This window comes from Panulirus ornatus, chromosome 66 (assembly GCF_036320965.1).
Source record: "Panulirus ornatus isolate Po-2019 chromosome 66, ASM3632096v1, whole genome shotgun sequence".
NCBI lineage: Eukaryota > Metazoa > Arthropoda > Malacostraca > Decapoda > Palinuridae > Panulirus > Panulirus ornatus.
In genome coordinates, this window is record NC_092289.1 from 3988192 (window position 1) to 4003857 (window position 15666).

The window sequence follows — 15666 nt, forward strand, 5'->3', positions numbered from 1 at the left end:
AACCCAAACCTTTGAGAATCCATCATTGCTTGGTTTTCCTTAATTCCTTCTTTTGGAATGTGACAGTACAAGAATGGGTAGGTAATTAAATGTAACAGAATGCCTGTAAGAAATATAAGATTAACTGAGGGAGTCTTACAACTATAAAGTTCACTTCCCATTTAGGCAAATAAGCAATAAACAATTCTAAAGTAAAAATACACAGTATAAATACAGAAAAATAATATTCTTTAATTGTGCTGGAATCTTGGGATTACTTTTTCACACACTTTTGCTACTATACCTGACAATGGGTATGAAGTGCTGGTTTACAGCAGCAGCAGACAAGACAGTGGTTTCGTGGACAGAGGTTTTGTAAATGGATATGATGACTGCACCATGAATAACACACTGCCATGCCACAGCAGTTACATACTACTGTCCCAGGAATAATGTGCAGTAACTCAGGTGCTGCTCCACAACAGGGAAGAATAACCTGCGACACCAACAGAGAACACAAGCCAGCCATCTGTAAGATAAGTAATAATAAATCAAGAGTACTTTATTTCAAAATGCACTTTCCCTTCTAACTTCCACAGTCCACAAAAAATAACCACTCACTATTGCAAGGCCTTACAGTTACTGATTACACTATCATAGGGGCCCAAAGCCTTCATGAACCAGTTAGCCATTTTACCAGCAAATTCCTCCTTTTACTCTTCTCTTCATTTATGCATTCATTTCTATTTCAACTCTCTCCTATTCATGTTCATTATGTACTTACTAAACTTTTTTCTCACGAATTTTCTCGACTACCTGCACCACACATGGTAATCATGCAACTCATGTCAAAAACTACTTCAAACGGCTAAAACAACAAATAAGCAGTTAGAAATGCATAACTACACTGTACATTCAGATACACAACAAAAACTGAACTATCCCAACATAAAGCATTTAAGTATGGCAACATAAAACTGTCTTTCTCAATATCAAAGTATACTAATAAATATGGGCAAATAAAAAAAAGCAGGATTTTCTTTGATACAACTGTAATATGATTCATTTAAAAATTCTTTCTAAACTGTTTCACTTACCTCTACTTCGTCTTTATCCAAAATGCAATTAATCAAACCAAATTGGTCAGCCTCTAAAGCACCTTAATCAATGAGGTTTGAACATCCTTGCTATAACAATACATTCATCCATATTTGTTCCTTCTGCAAATTACTCCTTTTACTCTTCTCTTCATCTAAGTATTCATTTCTATTTCAACCCTCTCATATTCAAGTTCATTATGAACTTACAAAACTTTTTTCTCTTTTTGTGAATTTTCTCAACCCCTAATCCACAAACAAATTCTGTCCTTTACACTCTTTATGATCCATTCACAACTTTGCATTAACAAGTAGAGTAGCAGGGAGAATTTCCGAATGAAAACATGGGGAAACTCATTCAATATTCAGGAACACTTAAGGAAATGTGGATATATTGGTAGCAGGATAAAAAAGTTGCAAAGCATTGACAAAGAATGTTTAAGAGAAAATAAAGTATCAGAGATGTTAAAAAATACTGTGGTATATTTAACTAACCCACTGCTGAATCTTCATCTTTACAAGCAAAATCTTGATGAAGTCTATCCACATGTTATTAAGAAGCTATATATCTATCTATAACTCTGATGCCTGTTCCCTTTTGGAACTCCCTCAAGGGGGTGGCCATGGTAACAGAGCCTTGATTACTAGTGAACTTGTGCCACTTCTCAGCTTTTAGTGCCAATCCTTATCAGGCCACTCGGCACAGAGCAAGTCTAGGGCAGGGTTTGCAGAGGCTCCTACCTAATGTTCCCACCGACTACTACAACCTATTCAGTTAAGAAGCATGAACAAGCATTTCACCAGCCATCTGAACTTTTAAAAAAATAAATGAGAGAAGCACTAATGCCAAAGAAGGGCATCACATGATCACCACAGAACATTAGAATTAAGAAGATGCATGTGACTCAACCGAGAGGCTTTATGTGCTTGTATTGCCAAATGCAAATGAAAATGGAAGTACATGTAACTTGACAAATATTTATTCAGTCAGGACAAAAAGTTTATTCATTAATGAGAAGATCATGTGCAAAAAGAACTTTAGGTTATTCACTACCAGAAACTTTGAGGCAGTAAGATTTAGCACTCCATATCTGATATCTGTAATACTACTGGTTGAAAATATCAGTTACTGCTATGCAGGATCCAGCTTTTCATTTCTGGTTCATCTTTCTATATATTATTTTTCTCTTTAACTTTATTGTATCTGCTGAATTCACCACTGAATAAAGGGGAAAAAAAAAGTTGAATAGTAGGGCTAGAAGGCTAACAGAAAGAACCTCAAACTGCACAGCATTCTCATTCTATTATGTATACATAAGTAATCATATGTAAATAAGTACAAAGTGGAAGTTTCTGAAGTGAAGTGAAGTGTGGAATGTTGAACTAGACACAATACAGTACTTTCAACTCGGTCATCATTTCCCTGAGGAGAACTGAGTGCATGCAACTTCCTAGTTCAATCGCATTTACCTGCTCTGCCTAATGTAGCGCTACATTGGATCTCACTCCAACATGAGATTTTTCATTTCACTTTGCAGTCAAGTCGATTCATTAGGCAAGATCAATGTTTCTACTCACAGCTTCAACTTCACAAACAAAGTAACTCTACAGCACACAAATTAATACCACTCCTCTGGAATTCACATCTGATATACCTGTAGCCCTAAACAATTCACAGAGATTCATGCAATGGAAATCTAGCTTCTCATCAATAAAATGAAATGCAAAGAATGAAAGAAAATACCTACATCGTAGCTATATAAATTCTGCATGAGACATTCATCAACACGTGCAGTGTGTACATCAAGACCAAGCACATGCAAAATGTTGAGAGGGTTGTCACATTCCTTGCACTGACAGGTCTGTTTAGTACAGCATAATGCCCCAGCTCGTGCACAAGGACACTCCATTATGCTGCAGATTATACAATACACGTAAAAATGAAAAAAAATATTTATGCAAGCAGACATAATAAACAACATTCCTACTTAGTATTGCAAGAGTACAAATCTTGTGCATGGTCAACCATATCATACCAATGAATACTGTGAATATGACAGATGCTACATTTTAGTGACTACTAAAAACTAAACAACTAAGTAATGAAAGGGAAAGAGAGATGTGTAGAAATAAAAACAGTGTGGCTGAGAAAGCAGAAGAGGGTGTGTTGAAATGGTTTGGTCACATGGAGAGAATGAATGAGGCAAGATTGACAAGGAGGATATACGTGTCAGAGGTAGAGGGAATGAGAAAAAGAAGGAGACCAAATTGGAGGTGGAGGGATGGAGTGAAAAAGATTTTGAGTGATCAGGGCCTGGATATCCAGGAGGGTGAAAAGTGTGCAAGGAATAGAGTGAACTGGAATGATGTATTATACCGGGGTTGACATGCTGTCAATGCACTGAACCAGGGCATGTGAAGTGTCTGGGGTAAACCATGCAAAGTTCTGTGGGGCCTGGATGTGGAAAGGGAGCCGTGCTTTCGGTGCATTATACATGACAGCTAGAGACTGAGTGTGAACGAATGTGGCCTTTGTTGTCTCTTCCTAGCGCTACCTCGCGCACATATGGGGGGAGGGGGTTGTCATTTCATGTGAGATGGGGTGGCGACAGGAATGAATAAATGCAGAAAATATGAATTATGTACCTGTGTATATATGTATATGTCTGTGTATGTATATCTAAGCAAATGGGAACTTCAGTGAAGGGCGCAGATGGGGAGGTGATAACAAGCAGTGGTGATGTGAGAAGGAGATGGAGTGAGTATTTTGAAGGTTTGTTGAATGTGTTTGATGATAGAGTGGCAGATATAGGGTGTTTTGGTCGAGGTGAGGTGCAAAGTGAGAGGGTTAGGGAAAATGATTTGGTAGACAGAGAAGAGGTAGTAAAAGCTTTGCGGAAGATGAAAGCCGGCAAGGCAGCAGGTTTGGATGGTATTGCAGTGGAATTTATTAAAAAAGGGGGTGACTGTATTATTGACTGGTTGGTAAGGTTATTTAATGTATGTATGACTCATGGTGAGGTGCCTGAGGATTGGCAGAATGCGTGCATAGTACCATTGTACAAAGGCAAAGGGCATAAGAGTGAGTGCTCAAATTACAGAGGTATAAGTTTGTTGAGTATTCCTGGTAAATTATATGGGAGGGTATTGATTGAGAGGGTGAAGGCACGTACAGAGCATCAGATTGGGGAAGAGCAGTGTGGTTTCAGAAGTGGTAGAGGATGTGTGGATCAGGTGTTTGCTTTGAAGAATGTATGTGAGAAATACTTAGAAAAGCAAATGGATTTGTATGTAGCATTTATGGATCTGGAGAAGGCATATGATAGAAATGATAAGGATGCTCTGAGGAAGGTATTAAGAATATATGGTGTGGGAGGCAAGTTGTTAGAAGCAGTGAAAAGTATTTATCGAGGATGTAAGGCATGTGTACGTGTAGGAAGAGAGGAAAGCGATTGGTTCTCAGTGAATGTAGGTTTGCGGCAGGGGTGTGTGATGTCTCCATGGTTGTTTAATTTGTTTATGGATGGGGTTGTTAGGGAGGTGAATGCAAGAGTTTTGGAAAGAGGGGCAAGTATGAAGTCTGTTGGGGATGAGAGAGCTTGGGAAGTGAGTCAGTTGTTGTTCGCTGATGATACAGCGCTGGTGGCTGATTCATGTGAGAAACTGCAGAAGCTGGTGACTGAGTTTGGTAAAGTGTGTGAAAGAAGAAAGTTAAGAGTAAATGTGAATAAGAGCAAGGTTATTAGGTACAGTAGGGTTGAGGGTCAAGTCAATTGGGAGGTAAGTTTGAGTGGAGAAAAACTGGAGGAAGTTAAGTGTTTTAGATATCTAGGAGTGGATCTGGCAGCGGATGGAACCATGGAAGCGGAAGTGGATCATAGGGTGGGGGAGGAGGTGAAAATTCTGGGAGCCTTGAAGAATGTGTGGAAGTCGAGAACATTATCTCGGAAAGCAAAAATGGGTATGTTTGAAGGAATAGTGGTTCCAACAATGTTGTATGGTTGCGAGGCGTGGGCTATGGATGGAGTTGTGCGCAGGAGGATGGATGTGCTGGAAATGAGATGTTTGAGGACAATGTGTGGTGTGAGGTGGTTTGATTAAGTAAGAAACGTAAGGGTAAGAGAGAAGTGTGGAAATAAAAAGAGCGTGGTTGAGAGAGCAGAAGAGGGTGTTTTGAAATGGTTTGGGCACATGGAGAGAATGAGTGAGGAAAGATTGACCAAGAGGATATATGTGTCGGAGGTGGAGGGAACGAGGAGAAGTGGGAGACCAAATTGGAGGTGGAAAGGAGGAGTGAAAAAGATTTTGTGTGATTGGGGGCTGAACATGCAGGAGGGTGAAAGGAGGGCAAGGAATAGAGTGAATTGGATCGATGTGGTATACCGGGGTTGACGTGCTGTCAGTGGATTGAATCAGGGCATGTGAAGCGTCTGGGGTAAACCATGGAAAGCTGTGTAGCTATGTATATTTGCGTGTGTGGATGTATGTATATACATGTGTATGGGGTTGGGTTGGGCCATTTCTCTCGTCTGTTTCCTTGCGCTACCTCGCAAACGCGGGAGACAGCGGCAAAAAAAAAAAAAAAGTATATCTAAGTATACATTGAAATGTATAGGTATGTATATGCGCATGTGGATGCGTATGTATTTACATGTGAATGTGGGTGGGTTGGGCCATTCTTTCATCTGTTTTCTTGCGCTACCTCGCTGACGCAGAAGACAGCGACAAAGAATAATAAATAAACATAATATATATATTGCTATTGTTGTTCCAACAATGTTATATGGTTGCAAGGTGTGGGCTATATATAGGGTTGTGTGGAGGAGGGTGGATGTGCTGGAAATGAGATGTTTGAGGACAATATGTGGTGTGAGGTGGTTTGATTGAGTAAGTAATGAATGGGTAAGAGAGATGTGTGGTAATAAAAAGAGTGTGGTTGAGAGAGCAGAAGAGGGTGTATTGAAATGGTTTGGTCACATGGAGAGAATGAGTGAGGAAAGATTGGCAAAGAGGATATATGTGTCAGAGGTAGAGGGAACGAGGGGAAGTGGGAGACCAAATTGGAGGTGAAAGGGTGGAGTGAAAAAGATTTTGAGCGATCAGGGCCTGGTGACCGAGTTTGGTAAAGTGTGTTAAAGAAGAAAGTTAAGAGTAAATGTGAATAAGAGCAAGGTTATTAGGTACAATAGGGTTGAGGGTCAAGTCAAGTGGGAGGTAAGTTTGAATGGAGAAAAACTGGAGGAAGTGAAGTGTTTTAGACATCTGGGAGTGGATTTGGCAGCGGATGGAACCATGGAAGCAGAAGTGAATCATAGGGTGGGGGAGGGGGCGAAAATCCTGGGAGCCTTCAAGAATGTGTGGAAGTCGAGAACATTATCTTGGAAAGCAAAAATTGGTATGTTTGAAGGAATAGTGGTTCCAACAATGGTGTATGGTTGCGAGGCGTGGGCTATGGATAGAGTTGTGCGCAGGAGGATGGATGTGCTGGAAATGAGATGTTTGAGGACAATATGTGGTGTGAGGTGGTTTGATCGAGTGAGTAACGTAAGGGTAAGAGAGATGTGTGGAAATAAAAAGAGCGTGGTTGAGAGAGCAGAAGAGGGTGTTTTGAAGTGGTTTGGGCACATGGAGAGAATGAGTGAGGAAAGATTGACCAAGAGGATATATGTGTCGGAGGTGGAGGGAACGAGAAGAGGGAGACCAAATTGGAGGTGGAAAGATGGAGTGAAAAAGATTTTGTGTGATCGGGGCCTGAACATGCAGGAGGGTGAAAGGAGGGCAAGGAATAGAGTGAATTGGAGCGATGTGGTATACCGAGGTTGACGTGCTGTCAGTGGATTGAATCAAGGCATGTGAAGCGTCTGGGGTAAACCATGGAAAGCTGTGTAGGTATGTATATTTGCGTGTGTGGACGTATGTATATACATGTGTATGGGGTTGGGTTGGGCCATTTCTTTCGTCTGTTTCCTTGCGCTACCTTGCAAACGCGGGAGACAGCGACAAAGTATAATAAATATATAATATATATATATCTATTCATTCATATATATATATTTCTTTTTTCTTTTTTTCTTTGATACTATTTGCCATTTCCCATGTCAGCGAGGTAGCATTAAGAACAGAGGACTGGACTTTTGAGGGAATATCCTCACCTGGCCCCCTTCTCTGTTCCTTCTTTTGGAAAAAAAAAAAAAAAAAGAGAGAGAGGGGAGGATTTCCAGCACCCTGCTCCCTTCCCTTTTAGTCGCCTTCTACAACACGCAGGGAATACGTGGGAAGTATTCTTTCTCCCCTATCCCCAGGGATAAAATGTATATATATGTATACATATATACATATATATTCCAATGAGTCCACGGGAAAAATGAAATACGACAAGTTCCCAAGTGCACTTTTGTGTAATAATCACATCATCAGAGGAGACACAAGAGAGAAATGTAACAGTCAGTTGATATACAACAAAGAGACATAGCTAGGACACCATTTGATAAACATGTGATTGTCCAAGAGAGACAACGAGTGTTTCATAAACCTATTATGTGGACAAAAAGGTAAATTGTTTACAAATTTTATCAACAATAAAGTTTATCCAATTTGTATAGACCATCACTTATATCAAAATTATAATTCTTTGTGTATTCAGTAAGTAAAGATTCAATGATATTTCTCGTGGCACTGGAGTTAAGAGTTAATAATTGAGATGGCATTATTCCAGTCAATACAATGATCATAGTTTTTAGCGTAATTAAACAAGGCATTTGATTCTTGTTGCTTAAGTCTAACAGAATGATCCTTACCAGCCTGCCCAACATAAAACATACATATATATGAATAAGTATAACGAAATGTTATTGAAATCAATATAAGAAATGTGAAGAAATTTAGAGCATTACTTCAAAAGACAGAAAATAAATACGAATTAATAAAGGAAGTAATGAATCATTCAGTGCTTTGAAGACATGTGAATCAGTGACAGGAATGAGGACAGACAAAAAATAAGGGATAAACATTTTTAGTGTACCAGTATGCAAAGAAGAGTAAAGACAACTGAAAATATTACAGTGATAAGACATTTATATCTAGATGTAAGGATTATGCAAGATGTGTAAGCACAACAATAAGATCATATCAATTGAAAGATCCTACATAAACAAATATACCTTATGGAGTGATACACAAACAAGAGGCTGGTTATCATATATCATTTTCTAGTCCCATTTACAAGATCAAGAGTTCTAATTTCTAATTCATTTTTTCTGAGAAGCCAAAAAAGGTACTTACTGGCATGTTCCTTCACAAGTGCATCCCTTTTTCAGATATGGTGCAAGGGGAAACTGAAGGGCTGGACTGAAGGGGACAGGATGCAAGACTCCCTATGGAAAATAGTGCAACTGAAGTTCCTTAATACAACCAAATGCAAATATACAGTAGTAGCACAGACTTTACTACCTTAAACCAAAGAACCTGATTTTTACGACTGTGTGTAGATTTGAGAACCATTCATAAACTTGGGTGAATATTACAATATTCATGTCATTACTATGTAACTCTTCTACATTCTCAAGCAGCATGTCACCATTATTCATTTATTCTCATCATGAGCAAATGCTTTAAGATTACACTGTGATTCCAAGGGTTATCTGGTATACATTTGTCATAAATGACAATTCTTAATAGTTACTGTATTCTTAGTGTAAGTGGCTGCTTTTCATAAGATTCAATCTATCTTTATCTCTGACACCCATTCCCTCAAGGAACTCCCATCATAGGGTGGCCATGGCAAAAGAGTCTCCACTCATCCCTCTCCTTAAATGCCTCCCTCGCATACACCATTCTACACATTCTTCCTCTGTTTCTCTCCCTCCAGTATTCCTCCACACTATCTGCCTATGTTACAGGTGGTCTTCCACTCACACTAATCCCTTTAATTGCACTATCATACACTCCCCTTGTAAACTCCCAGTCCTGCAATCTTTCCACAAGCACAAACCACCTCAAAGTATCATGTCTCACCCATTTTATAACTCCACAATTGTACCCTTTGCAATCCTTGCCATACCATATCTTTCATACACCCTTTCATTTTTTCTTCATTCCATCTAGTGACATCACATGCTCTTCTCAAATAGCTCATTTCTACAGCTATGGAAGCCATGGAAGTGGAAGTGAATCATAGGGTGGGGGAGGGGGTGAAAGTTCTGGGAGCATTGAAGAATGTGTGGAAGTCGAGAACGTTATCTTGGAAAGCAAAAATGGGTATGTTTGAAGGAATAGCAGTTCCAACAATGATATATGGCTGCGAGGCGTGGGCTACAGATAGAGTTGTGCGGAGGAGGGTGGATGTGCTGGAAATGAGATGTTTGAGGACAATATGTGGTGTGAGGTGGTTTGATCGAGAAAGTAATGAAAGGGTAAGAAAAATGTGTGGTAATAAAAAGAGCGTGGTGGAGAGAGCAGAAGAGGGTGTTTTGAAATGGTTTGGTCACATGGAGAGAATGAGTGAGGAAAGATTGACCAAGAGGATATATGTGTCAGAGGTGGAGGGAACGAGGAGAAGTGGGAAACCAAATTGGAGGAGGAAAGATGGAGTGAAAAAGATTTTGAGTGATCGGGGACTGAACATGCAGGAGGGTGAAAGGCGTGCAAGGAATAGAGTGAATTGGAACGATGTGGTATACTGGGGATGACATGCTGTCAATGGATTGAACCAGGGCATGTTAAGCGTCTGGGGTAAACCATGGAAAGTTCTGTGGGGCCTGGATATGGAAAAGGAGCTGTAGTTTCAGTGCATTATACATGACAGCTAGAGACTGAGTGTGAACGAATGTGGCCTTTGTTGTCTTTTCCTATTGCTACCTCGCGCACATGCGGGGGGAGGGGGTTGTTATTTCATGTGTGGTGGGGTGGCAACGGGAATGAATAAGGGCAGACAGTATGAATTATGTACATGTGTATATATGTATATGTCTGCATGTGTATGTACATATATGTATATGTTGAGATGTACAGGTATGTATATGTGCATGTGTGGTCGTGTATGTATATACATGTGTATGTGGGTGGGTTTGGGCCATTCTTTCGTCTGTTTCCTTGCACTACCTCGCTTACGTGGGAGAGCGCGACAAAGTATAATAACTAAATAAATATGTCTGTGTATGTATACATATGTATACGTTGAAATGTATAGGTATGTATATGTGCGTGTGTGAGCGTGTATGTATATACATGTGTATATGGGTGGGTTGGGCCATTCTTTCATGTTTCCTTGTGCTACCTCACTAACGCAGAAGACAGCGATAAAGTATAATAAATAAATTTTCCAAAAGAAGGAACAGAGAATTGGGCCAGGTGAGGGTATTCCCTCAAAGGCCCAGTCCTCTGTTCTTAACGCTACCTCGCTAATGCGGGAAATGGCGAATAGTTTGAAAGAAGAAAAGAAGAAATGAAATATAAATATAACAGCTGAATAACTTCTTTTGGCTTGTACAGCTCTGTATTACTGATTACGCCAATGTCTATCAATCTGTTAACTGCACAGCAGCATTCTCTGTTCAGATAATTTTCTCTTAAAACTGTCACTGCTGTGTCCAGATGATTGAAAGCCTGAGACAATATATTCACAGTTATCATTCTTGGAAGTTGTTTCTTTAATGACAGCCTTTTCCTCAGCTCACTGTTGTCCTCTTCATGGGACTCAAGCAACTTAAGTCCTCCTCCTCTATGTTATCCAGTCCAACTTGTTTGGTCAACCCCAACACATCTTGTTGAATTTCTGAACCTGTCTCTTCAAATCCATGGAATTCAGCAACACATTGAGGTGAGATTCTCACCAAACACCATTAAAATTGCTGACACAACTTCCTGCTATGAATTACCAGTGTCATCAATGGTGGGACAATGATATCAAAGCTCTTGTATCACAGGCTCATCATTGTCATCTGTTTCCATTTAGAATGTGAAACGGTGTGACACACACAAACAAAAGTCATATATGTCCTTGTAAGTCCTTGATTTACTATTTACAGGAACTAGGTCATATCAGTTGGCAGCAAAAACCCATGTGTGTTTAAATGAGTCATGCAAGTTGACAAGACAATCTGGACACTATCAATGATAAGGAAAATAATCCTTTATATCAGGGCTGATATAGGAATTAAAACATTCTGGAAAACTTTCGACCATTATCCAGGCCTTGTTGTTCAAGCACAAAACAAAGAAATGTTTATAACAGACCTTTATGGCCCTTAGCGTCTCAAAGCGATACAACAGCAGGGGGCCACAGCCACAATCCTCCTATAGTATTCCCACCAAGTGGAACAGTCAGGTGATCTTATGATGATTCAAATCCAAGGAACCCTCTCTTTCCTGGAAGTGAATGTTCCATGAGGCATACAGTTCCAGTAAAGCTCTTTCTCATCTACAGTAAACACCTGTTAAGGTGGGTAGCCTGTTTCTCCAAGAGTGGCCTTTAACATGGTTAGGTGGTCTCTTCTGCTTCTGCAGCCTGAATATCATAAAGTTCTGCAGTAATATGGAATATTCTCATGGGCACTTTGCAATATAAGATTCTTCGTCCATAATTCCAGAAAGGATTATGCCATCATCACATTTTGAATTATCACTAATGTCTCTCTGTCTAAAGCTTCGTATCATTCTGATTTACACAAACACTGCATGTGAGGTGAATGACACAAAAAAATATTTAGAAAAATTACAATACACACACTAAACGAATGGAAGGAGGGGATGTAATCCTTCCTCATGAAGAGAAAGTATGTATGGACATGGAAGTCATTTGTTTGTTTTTTCTTAAATCTATGAAACATGAGCACACTTGTTATATGATCTGGTCCCTCTGACCAAGTTCTAACTACAGAGAACAGTTCAGAAATACCTGAGATCCTAATGCAGCTTTTACAGCCGATATTAAGTACATTGCTGCAGAAGATGGACTGGTGGCTGTGTTCATAATGATGTCTGAACCTTGTGTCACAGGAGTATTTCTAACTTGTTCTTGCCAGGTCTTTTGATGAAAACTTTCATGAGGCAATGAATGATTCTGTGTACTTAATACATGATCAACACCACCTGAGGAAGTAATAGCATGCTAATTAGTAAGAACACCTGTTCTAGCTGTAGATTTTTCAAAAACGGTATACCACACAAATAAGTAACTATAAGTAGGCATGCAAATAAATGTAAAGTAATAGTGCTTGAAAGGAAATAGGGTGAAAGTATAAGTTTTGTAAAACCTTGTAGAGTGAAAGAAGTCATCTACAAAACCATGTTACAGATATGGGGGAAGAAAAATTGGATGAGGTGACAGAGGTTACATAATTGGGAGCTATCATGGGAAATACTGATGATAAGAGAGGAAAGATGAGAGAGAGAGAGTAGTATAGGGTAAAAAAGATTTTGGGTTCCTTTACAGAATAATGAAGGGTAAGAGATGTAAGTATGAAAATGATGAAAGGATTATGGGGCAGCCAGCTCAGTCCTCCTGATTATACCTATGCACTGAAACATGGACACGATATCAAGAATCCAGGCTGTGGATGCGAGTTATTTGCGAGGAGCATGTGACATGACTAGATGGAAAGAAGAAAGTAATGACAGGGTGTTTGAGAAATTTGGTATGGCAGGAAATGCAAACAGAATTAACTGTGGATTGGAAAAGTGGTTTAAGCATGTGGAAAAAATGCAAGATGGGGAGTTTACAACAAGTGCTTGATAGTAGAATTAAAAGGACTGGTGAGAGGAAGACCCCCTGTAACCTGGAAAACAGATTGAAAGGTACTGGAGAGAGAGAAATGGGTGAAGAATGCATGGAACAGCATATGCAAGAAAGACAAGGGGAAGAAATAAGTAAAAAGAGCATCGGCTGTCAAAATTGTATGAAACCAGCCTCTTTGGTATCCTACATGAGCCCATCCTTTATGGTACGCTATTTCCCAACAATGTCTCAAAGCTACATTCTTAGCATATAAAATCTGGTAATTCATATTGCACAGAGGGCATGTGAAACCAAAGTTATGATTGATAAGCTGTTTGGGAGTGTACAGTATAAGTGGACAAGAATTTGTACACCATTCATTGCACAATATATTTGCACGCTATTCATTCCATAATACACACAGATCACAAAAGCAAAAAGTGCATTACATACAAATGGCCACCTGCATTACTTCACTTTGGGAATTTGTCGACACGGGCTTAAAAATGAAGTACATAACAGTACGAGCAAGAGCAATGATGCTGATACCAATGTATGAATACCCAATATTCTCATTAGTATATCACTGATGTGCTGGTGCTCCCAATTGATCTATACATTGTTTGTTAGATCTTTCATAAAGTACAGGGAAATTCACATATTTTCTTGGAACTTTCATGAAGTGAATGGTTTCATAAATCTAAGTTAAAGGTTAAGACTTTTAAGATGTCTGAACTACTATTCTCAGCTGTACATACACACCATGACAAAAAAAAAAAGTTCTCATTAAAAGAACAGTAGCAACATTTCACAATGCACTATCAGATATTTTCACAAACTGTGATGAAACAGTAGATTTGGTTAAAGAAATACTAACATCAATATGATTTTTAATGATAACTTCAATGCCAGTCTTATTCAGGATATCATACCCAAAATATCTACAAATAAAAGGAATGAGACCAATATCATTGAGACCAATATCATTATCATTCTAGATGACAGAGACACAAAAATTAAATCTTAACAAAAATTAACAAACATAAGTTTAGCTTTCCATTATACAGTATGAATCTTCTGAAAAAAAAAGGGGTTATCAAACTTTTCTGTAATCAAATTGCCCAGTCATAGCAAAGTGATAAGAGAAAATATCAAGAAAAAACTACTAACCTGGAACAGCAGTTCTTTGTTTTGAAACCATAAAACTAGCATCCACATATGATGCAAGAGACCATGAGGGTATTTGATCATCTTGAACAGGGATATGCTTGCACAACATTCGACTGAACCAATCAGAAAACTCACAAAGCCCATCATGCAGGCTTAAGGCTCTTGCTCGATTGGGTATTAATACCTAATGAATCAAAAAATGCAAATAAAAAAATATATAAGTGTACAATCTAATACAAAGATATATGGATTTCACAAGGGCACCATGAAGATGAGACTTCAAAAAAATCATGAAAGGAAAAAAATTCAACTTCACCAATGCCATTCTAGTCCTCATCAAAATATTTAACCTACAAAAAATGTGCTGGAAATGAGATGTCTGAGGACAATATGTGGTGTGAGGTGGTTTGATCGGGTAAGCAATGAAAGGGTAAGAGAGATGTGTGGTAATAAAAAGTGTGGTTGAGAGAGCAGAAGAGGGTGTTTTGAAATGGTTTGGTCACATGGAGAGAATGAGTGAGGAAAGATTGACAAAGAGGATATATGTGTCAGAGGTGGAGGGAACAAGAAGTGGGAGACCAAACTGGAGGTGGAAAGATGGAGTGAAAAAGATTTTGAGTGATCGGGGCCTGAACATGCAGGAGCGTGAAAGGCGTGCAAGGAATAGAGTGAATTGGAACGATGTGGTATACCAGGGTCGACGTGCTGTCAATGGATTGAACTAGGGCACGTGAAGCGTCTGGGGTAAACCATGGAAAGTTCTGTGGGGCCTGGATGTGGAAAGGGAGCTGTGGTTTCGGTGCATTATTACATGACAGCTAGAGACTGAGTGTGAATGAATGGGGCCTTTGTTGTCTTTTCCTAGCACTACCTCACACACATGAGGGGGGAGGGGGTTGTTATTTCATGTGTAGCGAGATGGCAATGGGAATGAATAAAGGCAGACAGTACGAATTATGTACATGTGTATATATGTATATGTCTGTGTGTGTATATATATATATATATGTATATGTTGTGATGTATAGGTATGTATATTTGCATGTGTGGACGTGTATGTGTATACATGTGTATGTGGGTGGGTTGGGCCATTCTTTCGTCTGTTTACTTGCGCTACCTTGCGAAAGCGGGAGACAGCGACAAAACAAAATATATAAATATATAATACTCTAAGAAACATATGGCACTCACCTATATCCCATTTGTCATTATTCAACAACACAGTCACCCATTTTCTAATCAAAGTCAACTGCAATACAATCAAATCCTGGTGCTTTGCCACATTTTGTCTTTCACAAGGCTTTCATGACCAATTTACACCAAACCACTCTCCATGACTCTCTCATTTCACATACCACCCTGACCAAAACACCCTACATCTGCCATTCTATCATCAAACATATTCAACAATCCTTCAAAACTCACTCCATCTCCTCATTCAATCAGTACTTCTTCTTTTGCCCCATTCACCAAAGTTCCCATTTTTCTTGTCTTTTAACCATTATTTATTTTCTTCCAAAACACCTTTTTATTCTGGCTAGTGTTTAATGATTCTTTCTCATCTCAACTCTTATCTGCCCTCTTTTCAACCCATGCACCTTCCTCTTGATCTCCTGCTGCTTTCTCTTGCATATTTCCCAATCATTTGCACTCCTTCCTTTTAAGTACCAACCAAATGCCTCTCTTTTCTCTTTCACTAGCAACTTG

The 15666-nt window shown here is 39.2% G+C and overlaps 1 protein-coding gene across 3 annotated transcripts in view; it reads right to left on the reverse strand.

The window, feature by feature from the left end:
- The window catches only part of LOC139746917 (uncharacterized), a 95718-nt gene that overhangs the window by 46324 nt on the left and 33728 nt on the right, over positions 1–15666 (reverse strand). For all 3 annotated transcript variants that reach the window (XM_071658589.1, XM_071658592.1, XM_071658591.1), the window contains exons 6-10: positions 13960–14143; positions 11971–12164; positions 8358–8449; positions 2825–2990; positions 284–508 (exon numbers count right to left, since the gene is read on the reverse strand). In XM_071658589.1, the coding sequence (XP_071514690.1) occupies positions 284–508; positions 2825–2990; positions 8358–8449; positions 11971–12164; positions 13960–14143 (861 nt within the window). The remainder of the gene's footprint in view (positions 1–283; positions 509–2824; positions 2991–8357; positions 8450–11970; positions 12165–13959; positions 14144–15666) is intronic.